The following is a 13,866-nucleotide window of genomic DNA, read 5'->3' as shown; positions in this document are numbered from 1 at the left end:
TTGCATAATGCCTGTCTGCTGTAACTGACTGGCTTTCCATGCATGTGTGTAACGCCTGATCATCTCAAAATAGGTTTTCAGTATGTTGCATATGCGTGGCTTTTGACGTAAGCAAATCCGGAAAGTCTACCGACCACTTGGATATGATAGCTTTAGGGATCAGCCCTGCTAGACATTACTGAACATGTCTCACTAAGGCACAATCAATATCTGTGGCTGCAAAATGTTCGCCTTCAGCAATGTCATTACGTGCACTCACGCAGTACTTCACCACATCAAGCAGCAGGATAGCATGCTGTAAAATTAGTTGGGGTGGGGTGGGGTGGAGGGTGGTGACCACAAGAATATTTACAAGCCTTGTTTTTGATAATGTAAAATAAAAAAACATATATTACAAGCACAACATGCAAGGCCCTGGTTTGAATTTATTTTTAAATTTATGATTGCCTGTGGGGAAAAGGAGCCAAAGAATTGTGATGACAATTCAATTGCGTCATGGTAAAGTTTATTATCACTGAGCCTTTACTTTTTTTTCCACAGGATTGTAACAACATAAATTGTACCAAGATAGTTTGCCATGTTGATCAACTGGGAAGAGGGCAGAGTGCAGTGCTGAAAGTTCGGTCTCGACTCTGGGTTCAAACCTTCCTAAAGGTAATATACAAAGTTGTTAATTCGGAACTACATATACAATAATCTATAAAATAAAAACCTATTTTTGGATGAACATTTGAAATGACCTGGGTAGATTGCTAAGAATTTACACAATCTCTTACGTCAGTTTATTTCAGAACCAACAATATATTTAGAAAAGTTGATTTATGAAGCAGATGATAAGCAGCATAATTGCAAATTACATAATGTATTGACTCGGGCCAATATTAACTAATTACACTATAAATCTTAATGATGGCTTATTTTACCACTGTGCGTTCAGAAATTTGCATGCTCATCAGTTTGCTAAGTGTTCACAGTTTGCTTCATTCTGCACAAATTACTTATGAGATTTTAGCTGTATCTATACATTTGTCAACAATCAGTAGAAGACTTAATGTATCTTTACTTCTGAATTATTCATCTTATATCTTCCATATTATGGAGCAATCACAAGAGCAAATATTGCCTAAAAACACAAAGACGTTTGGTCTTATGACTGCTATTTCATAAGAGTGCAGCACATCGCATGCTGCTTACTCGGTCGTGGTTGGATTATCTTTCTGTCTAGATTCTTTATCAACTAAGACCAACAAGCACATGTATTTTATTACGTAACTGTATTTGAATGGAATCAAGCTTTCAGCTAGCTGACATGATGCAGGGTTGAATGGTCTTTGTGAAAAATTCTGCAGTACTCAAAAGCACAGACGTCATAAGATGGTCATTCAAACTGAGGTTTAAAGTTTGTGGTTAAAAAAACATTTTTTTTCCAATTACCACAAGAATCTATGTGCAGTTTTGCAGTGACTATGTTCCTTTTCATTTCTTATTTCATACTCAAAATTGCTCACATGCAGTACCCAGCAATCACAGCTAAAGATTCTTGATGAATCAATTAGTGGCATAATTACCTCAAAAGTTTTTTCTGCTGGACAGCTGACAGATATATTAATATTTAGATTGTCAATTCTGCCAAAACATATTTCTGGAGGTCTGCTCACCTGATTTGACATCTGTGCAATATTTATTCACATAATTTGGAAGATTATTACTGTTTATAAAACATAGATCCTCTGGGTTGAGCGTCTTTGCACCCACAGAATCATACCTCGTAAGAGTTAATGACCGATAAATGCAGTCATGCAGTCACGACTCTACAAAACTCTGCGCCTGTGTGTCCATTCACGCACCACAATGCACCTCTACACCCACATGAAAATTTGGTTCCATGCCTATGCAAGGCATTGGTGAGACTGCATCTGGAGTACTATGTACAGTGTGTACAGTTTTGGTCCCCTTATTTGAGGAGGGATGTAGTTGCATTGAAGACAGATCAGAGGAGCTTCACTCAATTGATTCCAGAGATTCCAGAGATGAGGGGTTTGTCTGAGAGATTGAGCAGTTTTGGCCTATACTCATTCGATTTAGAAGTATGAGAGGAGATCTAATTGAGATGTATAAGATGATAAAAGGACATTGACAACGTTGGCAGAGGACGTGATCGAACAGCCTGGTCACACAAGACTCGGTGATGCAACAAGGCCGTTAAATCTCACAAGAGGCCTCTCACGGTATTTGTGATGCTCAGTATGCCTTGTGAGATCTAACGACATCTCACGAGGCGCTGCAATCTGGATCATACCCTCGCTGGTCAGTTAGGGTCACTTAAATATGTCGGCTCCCGATGTCCGGGAATGAACGCCCGTGCCTGGGATACCTCGCCATGGCGTCATTTAGCACTGGTCCACTCAGCCGTGGATCAGGCATAATGTCACCTGGGGGGCCTTCCAGGCCATCGGAGACCTCCGGGTGGTCGAGCTCTGGGCAGGGTGGTACCCTGGCACTCCCACTGCCACCTGGGTACCTAGGCACTGCCAGCCTGACACCTTAACACTACTACTCGGGCACCCTGACAGTGCCACATGAACACTGCCAGACTGCCTGGGTGGCCATGCCAGGCTGTCTGGGACACTGCCAGGGTGCCTGGGTGGCACTGCAGGCACCAGGAAACACCCCGCTAAACCTGCCCAAAAAGGCACTCTGTTTTTTGATGGTAAATCACGCCGTAGAGTGGATGCTTCCTCTTGTGGGGCAGTCTAGAATGAGAGGTCATAGTTTTATGATGAGGGGTAGAAGATTTAGAGGTGAGGGGCGAAATTCTCCCCCAACGGCGCGATGTCCGCCGACTAGCGACAAAGACGGCGCCAATCAGACGGGCATCGCGCCGGCCCAAAGGTGCGGAATGCTCCGCATCTTTGGCGGCCTAGCCCCAACATTGAGGGGCTCGGCCGACGCCGGAGGGATTTCCGCCCCGCCAGCTGGCGGAAATGGCGTTTGTTTCCCCGCCAGCTGGCGCGGAAATGCGGCGCATGTGCAGGAGCGTCAGCGGCCGCTGAAAGTTTCCCGCGCATGCGCAGTGGGGAGAGTCACTTCCGCCTCCGCCATGGTGGAGGCCGTGGCGGAGGCGGAAGGGAAAGAGTGCCCCCACGGCACAGGCCCGCCCGCGGATCGGTGGGCCCCGATCGCGGGCCAGGCCACCATGGGGGCACCCCCCGGGGTCAGATCGCCCCGCGCCCCCCCCCCAGGACCCCGGAGCCCGCCCACGCCGCCTGGTCCCGCCGGTAAATACTAGGTATGATTTACGCCGGCGGGACAGTCAATTTCTGGGCGGGACTTCGGCCCATCCGGGCCGGAGAATTGAACGGGGGGTCCCGCCAACCGGCGCGGCCCGATTCCCGCCCCCGCCCAATCTCCGGTACCGGAGACTTCGGCGGGGGCAGGGGCGGGATTCACGGCGGCAAACAGCCATTCTCCCACCCGGCGGGGGGTCGGAGAATGACGCCCGAGGAGAGAATTATTTCTCTCAAAGAGCCGTGAAACTGTGGAATTCACTGCCCAAGATTGCAGTGGATGCTGGGGCATTGAGTAAATGTTTAGGAGGAGAAAGACAGATTTTTCCTGAGTAAAGGGTTGAAACGTTACAGAGGACAGGAAAGTAGAGTTGAGGCCAAGATGAGATCAGCTACGATCGTATTGAATGGCGGAGCGGGCCCGAGATGAGATTTCTATGATAAAACATAGCATTAAAACAGTGAATTGCCTACTCCTGCTACTAGTTCTTATGTTCAGTTATATTACAATTCCCATTAGTTTAGAGGCAGCTCTTTTTTTTATTACGTACATTTAAACGTATTTGCAAAACATTGCTGGTAGTCTTTCTTAAGGATGGGACATACGCTTGTGAGAGAATATGGGCTGGATTCTCCGATTCTGGGGCTATGTCCCCACACCGGTGTGGAAACAGTGGTGTTTAACGCCAGAAACAATGGCGTAAAACAGCCACCGATTCCCCGTTTTGCTGGTGGCTAGCACGTTGGCAGCATAGCGCACCCAGCGGCAGCTGCTGACACAGCCCGGAGAGTTGGCAGGTCCGTGGCCGCGCATGCGCACGGTGGCGGCCTGCAGTGGCCGCGCCGCGCTATATGGCGGAGGCCGCTCGCAGACCCAGCCCATGAAATAGTGCCCACTTTCATCGGCTCACGCGCCCTGGACCACCTCCCCACAGTGCCCCCAGCCCCTAATAAAGTCCCCCCTAATAAAGCCCGCAGATTGACCTCCCCCAGACTGTGGCAGTGCTGGACTGAGTCCGCAACCGCCACGCCTGGTTCCCGGCAGATGAGACCACATGCGACCGATGCCATCGGGAACTCGGCCGGTCAGGTGCAGAGCATCGGGGGGAGGGTACGCTGCTTTGGAGGGGGCGGATCATCCTGAAAGCGGCACTGCCCCCAATTAGGTCGGGAACTGTGATTCTCGGGCAGATTTTGGCATCGCCAACCGGAGAACCAGCCCTAGGTTGCAAAAACAAGCTCAATAAAAGATTACTGTCACCAATGATTTGACTTCCAAATAAATAGTAGTGTTTTGCAAAAAAAAAGCAAAATGCCAGATTTCATTTTTAAAGCTCCCCAAACAGGCAACTAGGGGCTTTTCGCAGTAAGTTCATTGAAGCCTACTTGTGACAATAAGCTATTATTATTATATTATTATAAGCTGTATTTTTAAGAAATGCTGCTTTAACTGCGAAATGTATTTCTACACAGCCGATTTTGCAAGCTGCAGTCTGAGGCAACTTGATATTTTTGCTCCAGTGCTACGAGGGGGGTCAGTAGTTGGAACTGAAACTTTTATGAAACTGTAAATCACAGTAAATATACAGTATCTAAGTATCTGCTGTAACTGGAATGATACATCATTTTAGATTGTTGGGTACTTCAAAGAAAAGTGGATTACATCAATTACTGAATGCTAACAACCCAAAAGTACTTTTGTGACTAAAAGTGAGCCGTTACATTTATACCAGTGAAGAAAGAATATGACAGAAACTTGCATTTATGTAGACACGAACTAGGTGATCAAAACTACTCCAAGAGACCACTTTGTCCCTGATTAATGTTATACAGTGCCAACTTCTTGATCATTGTCCCAGCCACAAATAAGACAATGAAGAATTTCAGTTGCTGAGGAACTGGGAGCTAAGGTCAGCGCAGGCTGACAGGGGAGCAGGTTCCGGTGTGGGTGGGATGGCTTTTGTAATGTGTTGATATCTATGGAGCATCGAAGGATGGGAGAGCATTGGAATTGTTGTGTCTAGAAGTGAAAATCAAGACACAACAATTCTTCGCCCTGATTACAGAGAATCCCGATCGGCAAGTTACATTTGCGCCACACAAGTGCTAGGCAATGACCATCCATAGATATCAAGATGAAGCAGTCCATGTCCAAATTCAGCAAGACCTGGATAATATACAGGCTTGGGCTGATATATGGCGGGTGGGATTCTCTGACCCCCCCTCCCCCCGCCGGGTCAGAGAAACCCCAGGAAGCGGCTCGAATCCCGCCCCGACGCTGGCTGCCATATTCTCCGGCGCCAGTTTTCCGGCAGGGGCGTTGTTCACGCCACCCCGGTCGGGGGCCGTTGCCAGCGGACCCCCCCCCCGACAATTCTCTGGGCCCCGATGGGCCAAGCGGCCATTGGTTTCTGGCCAGTCCCGCTGGCGTGGATTAGACATGGTCCCACACGGCGGGATCTGGCAAGTAAGTCGGCTGGGGCGGTCCTCGGGGGGTCGGGGGGGATGCGACCTGGGGGGGGGGGGCACACACGGTGGCCTGGCCCACGATCGGGGCCCACTGATCTGCGGGCGGGCCTGTGCCATGGGGACACTTCTTCCTTCCGCGCCAGCCCCTGTAGGGCTCCGCCTTGGCCGGCATGGAGAAGACACCCCCCTGCGCATGCGCCAGAATACGCCGGCGGTTCCGTGCATGCACAGGAGTACACCAGCCCTTTGGCACATGCACGGACTCGCGCAGTTCCTTCAGCGCCGGCTGGCATGGCACCAACCCCTCCGGCATCTACCTAGCCCTCGAAAGTGCGGAGAATTCTGCTACTTCCGGTCGGCCCGACGCCGGAGTGGTGTGTGCCGTTTTTGACGCCGGCGTCGGGCCTTCGCCCTGATTACAGAGAATCCCGATCGGCAAGTTACATTTGCGTCACACAAGTGCTAGGCAATGACCATCCATAGATATCAAGACAAGAGAGGATCTAACCATCGCCCCTGACATTCAATTGCTTTACCATCACTGAATCCCCCACAAACAACATCCTGGGGGGTTACCATAGATCAGAAAATGAACTGGACTAGCCATATTAATACTGTGGCTACCAAAGGCTCGGCAGACCAAAGGCTAGGAATCCTATGGCAAGTAGCTCACCTTCTGACCCCCGAAAGCCTGTCCACCATCTACAAGGCAAAAGTCAGGAGTGTAATGGAATACTCTCCATCTGCCTGGATGAGTGCAGCTCCAACAACACTCAAGAAGCTGAACACCATACAGGACAAAGCAGCCCGCTTAACTGTTCTCCCTTCCACAAACATTCAAACCCTCCACCACCAACGAACAGTGGCAGCCTCGTGTACCGTCTACAAGATGCACTACAGTAACTCACCAAGGTTCCTTAGACAGCACCTTCCAAACCCACGACAATTACCATCTAGGAGGAGAAGAGCAGCAGATACCTGGGAACCCCACCATCTGGAGGTTCCCCTCCAAGTCACTCACCACCAACATGGAAATATATCACCGTTCCTTCACTGTCGCTGGGTCAACATCCTGGAACCCCCTTCATAACAGCAACGTGGGTGTATCTAACCTCAGGGACTAATGTGGTTCAAGAAGGCAACTCACCACTCCATTCTGAAGGGCAACTATAGATGGGCAATAAATGCTGGACTAACCAGCGACACCCACATCCCATAAATTATTTTTTATAAAGCAGCAGATGACGCATGGCAGGGCTGGAAGTGGGCCACGTACACTGACTTTGTGCTTCATCAATCGCATGCTTCAGCACTGTGTTTCCTTCCACTATTAGATCAGAAGTGGGATGATTGCTGGTGATTGCACAATGATCAGCAACATTCACGTCAAATACTGAAGTAGTCCATGTCCAAATGTAGTGGGACATAGACATATCCAGGCTTGGGCTGCCAAATGGCAATTAACATTCACTGCACACAGGTGCCAAGTAATGACTATTTCCAACAAGAGAGAATCAGACCCTTTACCTTCAATGGCATTACCGTCATTGAATCCCACACTATTAAAATCCTGTGGGTTACCACTGGCCAGAAACTGAACTGGACGAGTAATATAAATATTCCGACTACAAGAGCAGGTCAGAGGCTAGGAATCCTGCAGTGAATAACTCTCTTCCTGACCTCTCAAAGCTTCTCCTTCATGTACAAGGCACAAGTCAGGAATGTAATGGAATACTCCCCCTGTGCCTGGATGAGTGCAGCTCTAACAACTTTCAAGAAGCTCAACACTATGAAAGAGAAAGCAACACACATGATTGGCATCCAATCCACTAACATTCCCTCCCTCCACAACCAAAGCGCAGTAGCAGCCGTATGTACCATCTACAAAATGCACTGCAGGAATTCACCAAGGCCCCTTAGGCAGCACCTTCCAAGCCCACAACTACTACCATCTAGAAGGCAAGTACACCAAATACATGGGGACACCATCACCTGATGTACCCCGCCAAGCCACTCACCATCCTGACTTTGATAAATATTGCCATTCCTTCACTATCGCTAAGCCAAAATCCTGGCACTCCCTCCCTAACAGCACTGTGGATACACCTATACCACATGGACTGCAGCGGTTCAAGAAGGTAGCTCACCATCACCTTCTCAAGGGCAATTAAGGATGAGCTATAAATGCTGGCATACCCAGCGATTCCCACATCCATGAATGACCCACATTGCATGAATGATTCCATGAATTTAACACCAATTCATATACCATTTTAAAACTTAGGACTGGAAGAGGCCTTAACCATTTACCAGATACCCGTCAAACAGTAGTAGAAAAGGGAAAACCCCTTTTCCCTGTAGTAGAGTAATAACCAATACCTACCAAGGTGAAAAAGGTTGGCACTGCCGGGATGTCAAGTTGGCCAACACACCACCCTGCCCAAAGGGCATGCAGCTGGGGCCTCCAAACCCCTGGGAGACCCCCACAAGTGCCGTTCCATCTGGTCCCCATTTGTGGGGATCAGTGCTGAATGGCACTTGCTTGAGGTCTCTGAGGCGAAGGGGATGAATCCCAAAGCCTCAGATACCTCAAGAACCTGCAATTTACATTGATACTAACTGTCTCGCTCGAAAAGTGATCTTGCCCACAAAGGGTGGGATTTACATTGCAACGTTGGATCCCTCGAGATGTTGTGAGCCAGGTAGATCCCGGGGGCAGGGTCTCCCGACTTTTGTCGGCCACACTGCTCCATACTGTTCTGCAGCGAGCTGACGTTCAGACACAGCGTGGCCATTGGATCGCACCCATGGTTTCTGGTGGGAAACGAGATGTAATTCCCGCTGGGTGGATCAGTGCCATCCAGATAACAATCCACCCGCAGTTCTTTTCAAAGTTCTTTTGGAGCCTGGGGAGATCACGTCTTGGGATCTTCAGAAGCCATCAGGTCTGAATCCATGGAGATTGGGGCACATTTTTTAACGGGCACCCTGGTCTCAGAATAACCCTACAGCACCCACCCCCCAAATCACTGGCAAGACCCCCCCCCCAACCCAAATCTCTGGCAAGACTTGCCCCCCAAAAAAATTACTGGCAAGGCCATCCACTCCAAATCACTGGTAAGTCCCCCCTTCCCCCCCCCCCCCCTCCCAGTCGCTGGTAAGGCCTTGCCCCCAAATCACTGGTGAGTCCCCCCTCCCTCCCCAATCACTGGCAAGGCCTCTCTCTCCCTATTCGCTGGTAAGGCTCTTCCCCCTTCAAGTGAGCGAAACCCCATTATGGGCTCTAACAAGTCAATGTCAATGATCTGTAAGATTACAGTTAAATTCTTCCCATTGATGGTGTTGGAGACCTTTGAAGTGCTTTTTTTCATGTTAAATTTAATGCCTCTTTAACGTTTTCAAGCCTCTGGGCTTTCTGAGAAGCCTTAAAGCTTTGAACTCCATTGTTTACATTTAACTTCACGGTTCATTCCTTTTACCAGTCTCTTGATTAACAGGTCCAGGATATTTCAAAGGAGGGATTTGCTTTGTTTCTTTTTATATCACTTCATAGCTCATTAACTCTGAATTGTTTCTTCTTTTATTTGTAACTGCAGTTTATCAAAGAGACTTTTTCTTTGTTCTGAAGTCCTTCCTTGAAAGACCAGGTGCTCTGCCTAAGTCATGCCCCGGCACCTTGGCAGTATCAACCTGACACTGCCACCTAGCACCCTGGCAGTAATACCCTGTGTACAGTTTTGCTCCCTTATTTGAGGAGGTATGTCGTTGCATTAGAGGCAGTTCAGATTGATTTCAGAGATGAGGGGCGGGATTCTCCATTTTGCTGGTGCCTGGGGGTTTCCCGACGCTGCCTCACAATGGGAAACCCCATTGACCGGCCGACGTAATGGAGAATCCCGCCGGCGGGTCGAGGCTGAAAAGTGGCGTGACGGGGCGGAGAATCCAGCCAGAGGGGTTTGTCTCCTGACAAGAGATTGAGCAGTTTATGTCTATACTCTCCCGGGTTTAGAAGAATTAGAGGAGATCTAATTGAGGTATATAAGATGATAAAAGGTACTGACAAAGTAGACGTAGAGCAGGTGCTTCATCTTGTGGTCAATCTAAAATGAGAGGTCAGTTTGAGGATAAGAAGTAGCAGATTTTAAAAATCTATGGAATTCACTACCCCAGAGTAATTTTTTTTAAATTTAGAATGCCCAATTCATTTTTTTTCCAATTAAGGGCAATTTACCGTGGTCAATCCACCTACCCTGCACATCTTTTGGGTTGTGGGGGCGAAACCCACGCAAACACGGGGAGAATGTGTAAACTCCACACGGACAGTGACCCAGAGCCAGGATCGAACCTGGGACCTCGGCGCGTGAGGCAGCAGGCTAACCACTGCCCTACTCCAGAGTAAATTTAAGGAGGAGATGGACACATTTTTAATTAGCAATGGGGCAGCACGGTGGCGCAGTGGTAGCACTGCTGCCTCACAGCACCAATGACCCGGGTTTGATCCAGGCCCCGTGTCACTGTCCTGTGGAGTTTGCACATTCTCCCCGTGTCTGCGTGGGTCTTACCCACACAACCCAAAAATATGCAGGGTAGAATTGGGTACTCTAAATTTTTTTAAAAGAGCAATGGGTTGAATGATTATGGAGAACAGGCGGGAAAGTGGAGTTGAGGTGGAGATGTGATCAGTCATGATCATATTGAATGTCAGAGCAGGCTCGAGGGGCTGGATTGCCAAATCCTGTTCCTAGTTCTTATGTTCTCATTTAGGAGAATTCAGAAAGAAATTCATTTTATGCGCCATCATGATCCCAAAGGTGTTCCTCCCTATTAGGAGATTGTATACTGGAAAACGTATTGATAAATTTTTTTCACAAATACAAACAACTCAGCGCCTGAACAAAAACATCTTCAACTTTGTACTTTTAACCATATGTATCTGCACACACACCCCTCTCAATGAGGTATGACAGATGGGGCGTCATTCTCCGCCGGCGGGAGTCTCCGTTTTGCCGGCGCCCGGGGGTTTCCCGACGGCGTGGGGCTGCCCCACAATGGGAAACCCCATTGACCGGCCGGTGTTACGGAGACTCCCGCCGGCCGGTCGGGGCAGAAATGTGGCGGGGCGGGTAGGAGAATTTCTCCCATGATGTTAAAAGTTACCAGGGGCGAAATTCTCCTACCCGCCCCGCCACATTTCTGCGCCGACCGGCCGGCGGGAGTCTCCGTAACGCCGGCCGGTCAATGGGGTTTCCCATTGTGGGGCAGCCCCACGCCGTCGGGAAACCCCCGGGCGCCGGCAAAACGGAGACTCCCGCCGGCGGAGAATGACGCCCCAGGTCTTCCATTCATGGTTCAATAACTTTCAGCAGGTAAGATTTGGAATTGTCTGCCTCTAAAGTCAGCTGAACATGCAGACCACAAGGAAAGCAAGGTCACTACGGCAACTATTTACCATTATATTGACCTAATTTGAGCATATCTCTCATGATAGGCGAGTTGCACTGTCGTGCTAACTTCCCTTCACAGCCGCTAATGACCTTAACCACCTCTCAAACTAGAGGGAATGCTTTGATATTATAGCTAACATTGATTCATCCGATCACCACAAAGAGCACAGCAACACAATAGTTGACACATTTTGGTCTGTATCCAACCAGCCTTTTATTGTTATCTTGATGTATCTTGAAAGGGATAGAAATTGGAGTGTTTGGTTCTGTGAATTGGAATAGTCTCAAACAGGAAGCTGATACCTCAGTCTTGCATTCCAACTGCTTTTTTGAACAAAAAAACAGGCTTAGTTCTGGCAGCGACAATGATATGGTATCTCATGCCGTATCCCATCCAAACAGCTGTGTATTTGCATTGGCTCACAGACTCGGTTTAACGAAAGATACATGGCAACGATTACCATAACGCAGAAATACGTTGAGGAAGGCCATATGAGTAGGCGCTTTTCTATCTTTTTCGTTCACAAGTCTGAGTATGAGAAGATCCCGGACTGATCTTGTCAGAGGTACAAGTTTTCGATTAGCTACAAATGTTCCGATGTCTGGACAGAAAAATAGGAAGATATTTAAAATTTGTTCTCATATTGTATGCCTGCAACAATCACATCCTTGGATTTGAAAAACAAGCTGAGCACTACTTTTTGCAGATATACCAGAGGACTTTTAGAGATAAGAACAGGATTAGGCCGTTCGGCCCCTCGAGCCTGCTCCACCATTCAATGGGGTCATGGCTGATTTGTAGTGTAATGTCAGCTTTCCGTTGCCGCATCAAAGTTCATCAACTCAACCAGCCAAATCACGATCCTCCTCAGACGTCAGATGTCATGAAACAAGATCCACCACAATCGGAAGAGGTTCCTGTTGTAATGCAGCACACAAGCACACCGAATCCTGAGGAGACTGGGCCTATATTCTCCAGAGTTTAGATGAACGAGGGGTGACTTCATTGAAGTGTACAACGTTCTTACAATAGGGGAGATGCAGAGACGATGTTTCCCTTGCCTAGAATCAGGGGAGACAGTTTCAGGATGGGAGGTAGGACATTTAGAACTGAGATGAGGAGGAATTTCTTCACTCGGTGTGTGGGAGATCTTTGGAATTCTCTACCCCATGAGGTTCGTGCTCAGATGACATCTGGGGACACCTGCAGAATCTCCCAATCTACAGCCCATTGGTCTGTCACCCATTTCACAGGTGCCATGTCTGCCAAGACCACTTAATATGCACATTTTGACATTATTCAGGCCAGTCAGACACAGAGAGCTCTTGGGCGTCATTCTCCGACCCCCCGCCGGGTCGGAGAATGGCCGTAGGCCGCCGTGAATCCCGCCCCCGCCGAAGTCTCCGGTACCGGAGATTGGGCAGGGGCGGGAATCGGGCCGCGCCGGTTGGCGGGACCCCCCGCTGGATTCTCCGGCCCTGATGGGCCGAAGTCCCGCCCAGAAATTGCCTGTCCCGCCGGCGTAAATCAAAGCTGGTATTTACCGGTGGGACCAGGCGGCGTGGTCCTGGGGGGGGGCGTGGGGCGATCTGACCCCGGGGGGTGCCCCCACGGTGGCCTGGCCCGCGATTGGGGCCCACCGATCCGCAGGCGGGCCTGTGCCGTGGGGGCACTCTTTCCCTTCCGCCTCCGCTACGGCCTCCACCATGGCGGAGGCGGAAGAGACTCCCTCCACTGTGCATGCGTGGGAAACTCAGCGGCCGCTGACGCTCCGGCGCATGCGCCGCATTTCCGCGCCAGCTGGCGGGGCAACAAACGCCATTTCCGCCAGCTGGCGGGGCGGAAATCCCTCCGGCGTCGGCCTAGCCCCTCAATGTTGGGGCTTGGCCGCCAAAGATGCGGAACATTCCGCACCTTTGGGCCGGCGCGATGCCCGTCTGATTGGCGCCGTGTTTGGCGCCAGTCGGCGGACATCACGCCGTTGGGGGAGAATTTCGCCCCTTGTCTTTGCTGCAGTGACAGAATTTACACAGTTTCGGCACACTTGACAGTCAAGATACCATCAGGTAATCCTGCAGCGTTCATCATCCAAAAGGGATTCCACTCCCTCTATGCACATCTCATGTGTGGTCATGCTAAGTTCATCAGTCATGTGTGTGTAAAATTTCCTGGAAGCTGCCATTGATTATGCCAGTCCAGTCTACCACTCGTGTTTGTGCCTTTGAGCATATTGAACAGGTATCCTCTGATGTCCCTGTCAGGATCCCTGCTAATGATGCTGAGAGGTACAACAGGAGCCACATTACACCACTAAGGCCATCATTGAACTTGCCATTGACTTGATACAAAATATAATGCAGGTGCCTTGGGAGATCTGGGAAGCCTTTCAGTTTGCCTCATTAAGGGTGTCCAGAATGATGGTGGTCCGCTATACCTTGCAAAACATGGCATTGCAGGAAAAAATTAAGCTGCAGGAGGAGAAGGCTGCAGACCACCCATCATCCTCAAATGAGCAGGAGAACGAGAAAGTGGAGGAAGAGCAGCACAATGTGATCAGGGCAGCCGCAGCTGCACATCTGGCTGGCAAAGAAGTCCAAAAGACGGCTTCATGGAGTTACAGTTTAGATAACCAACAGCTGAAAGCCATATAAGAAGATTTGGAACC

General features: G+C 49.4%; 1 protein-coding gene across 1 annotated transcript in view; it reads left to right on the top strand.

The window, feature by feature from the left end:
* Positions 1–13,866, top strand: part of itga8 (integrin, alpha 8) — a 328,234-nt gene that overhangs the window by 281,480 nt on the left and 32,888 nt on the right. The window contains exon 27 of the mRNA XM_072508666.1: positions 541–654. Within this exon, the coding sequence (XP_072364767.1) occupies positions 541–654 (114 nt within the window). The remainder of the gene's footprint in view (positions 1–540; positions 655–13,866) is intronic.

This window comes from Scyliorhinus torazame, chromosome 6, assembly GCF_047496885.1.
Source record: "Scyliorhinus torazame isolate Kashiwa2021f chromosome 6, sScyTor2.1, whole genome shotgun sequence".
Classification (NCBI taxonomy): domain Eukaryota; kingdom Metazoa; phylum Chordata; class Chondrichthyes; order Carcharhiniformes; family Scyliorhinidae; genus Scyliorhinus; species Scyliorhinus torazame.
Note: the sequence above shows the minus strand (reverse complement) of the source record. Positions and strands in the feature narration are given on the sequence as shown.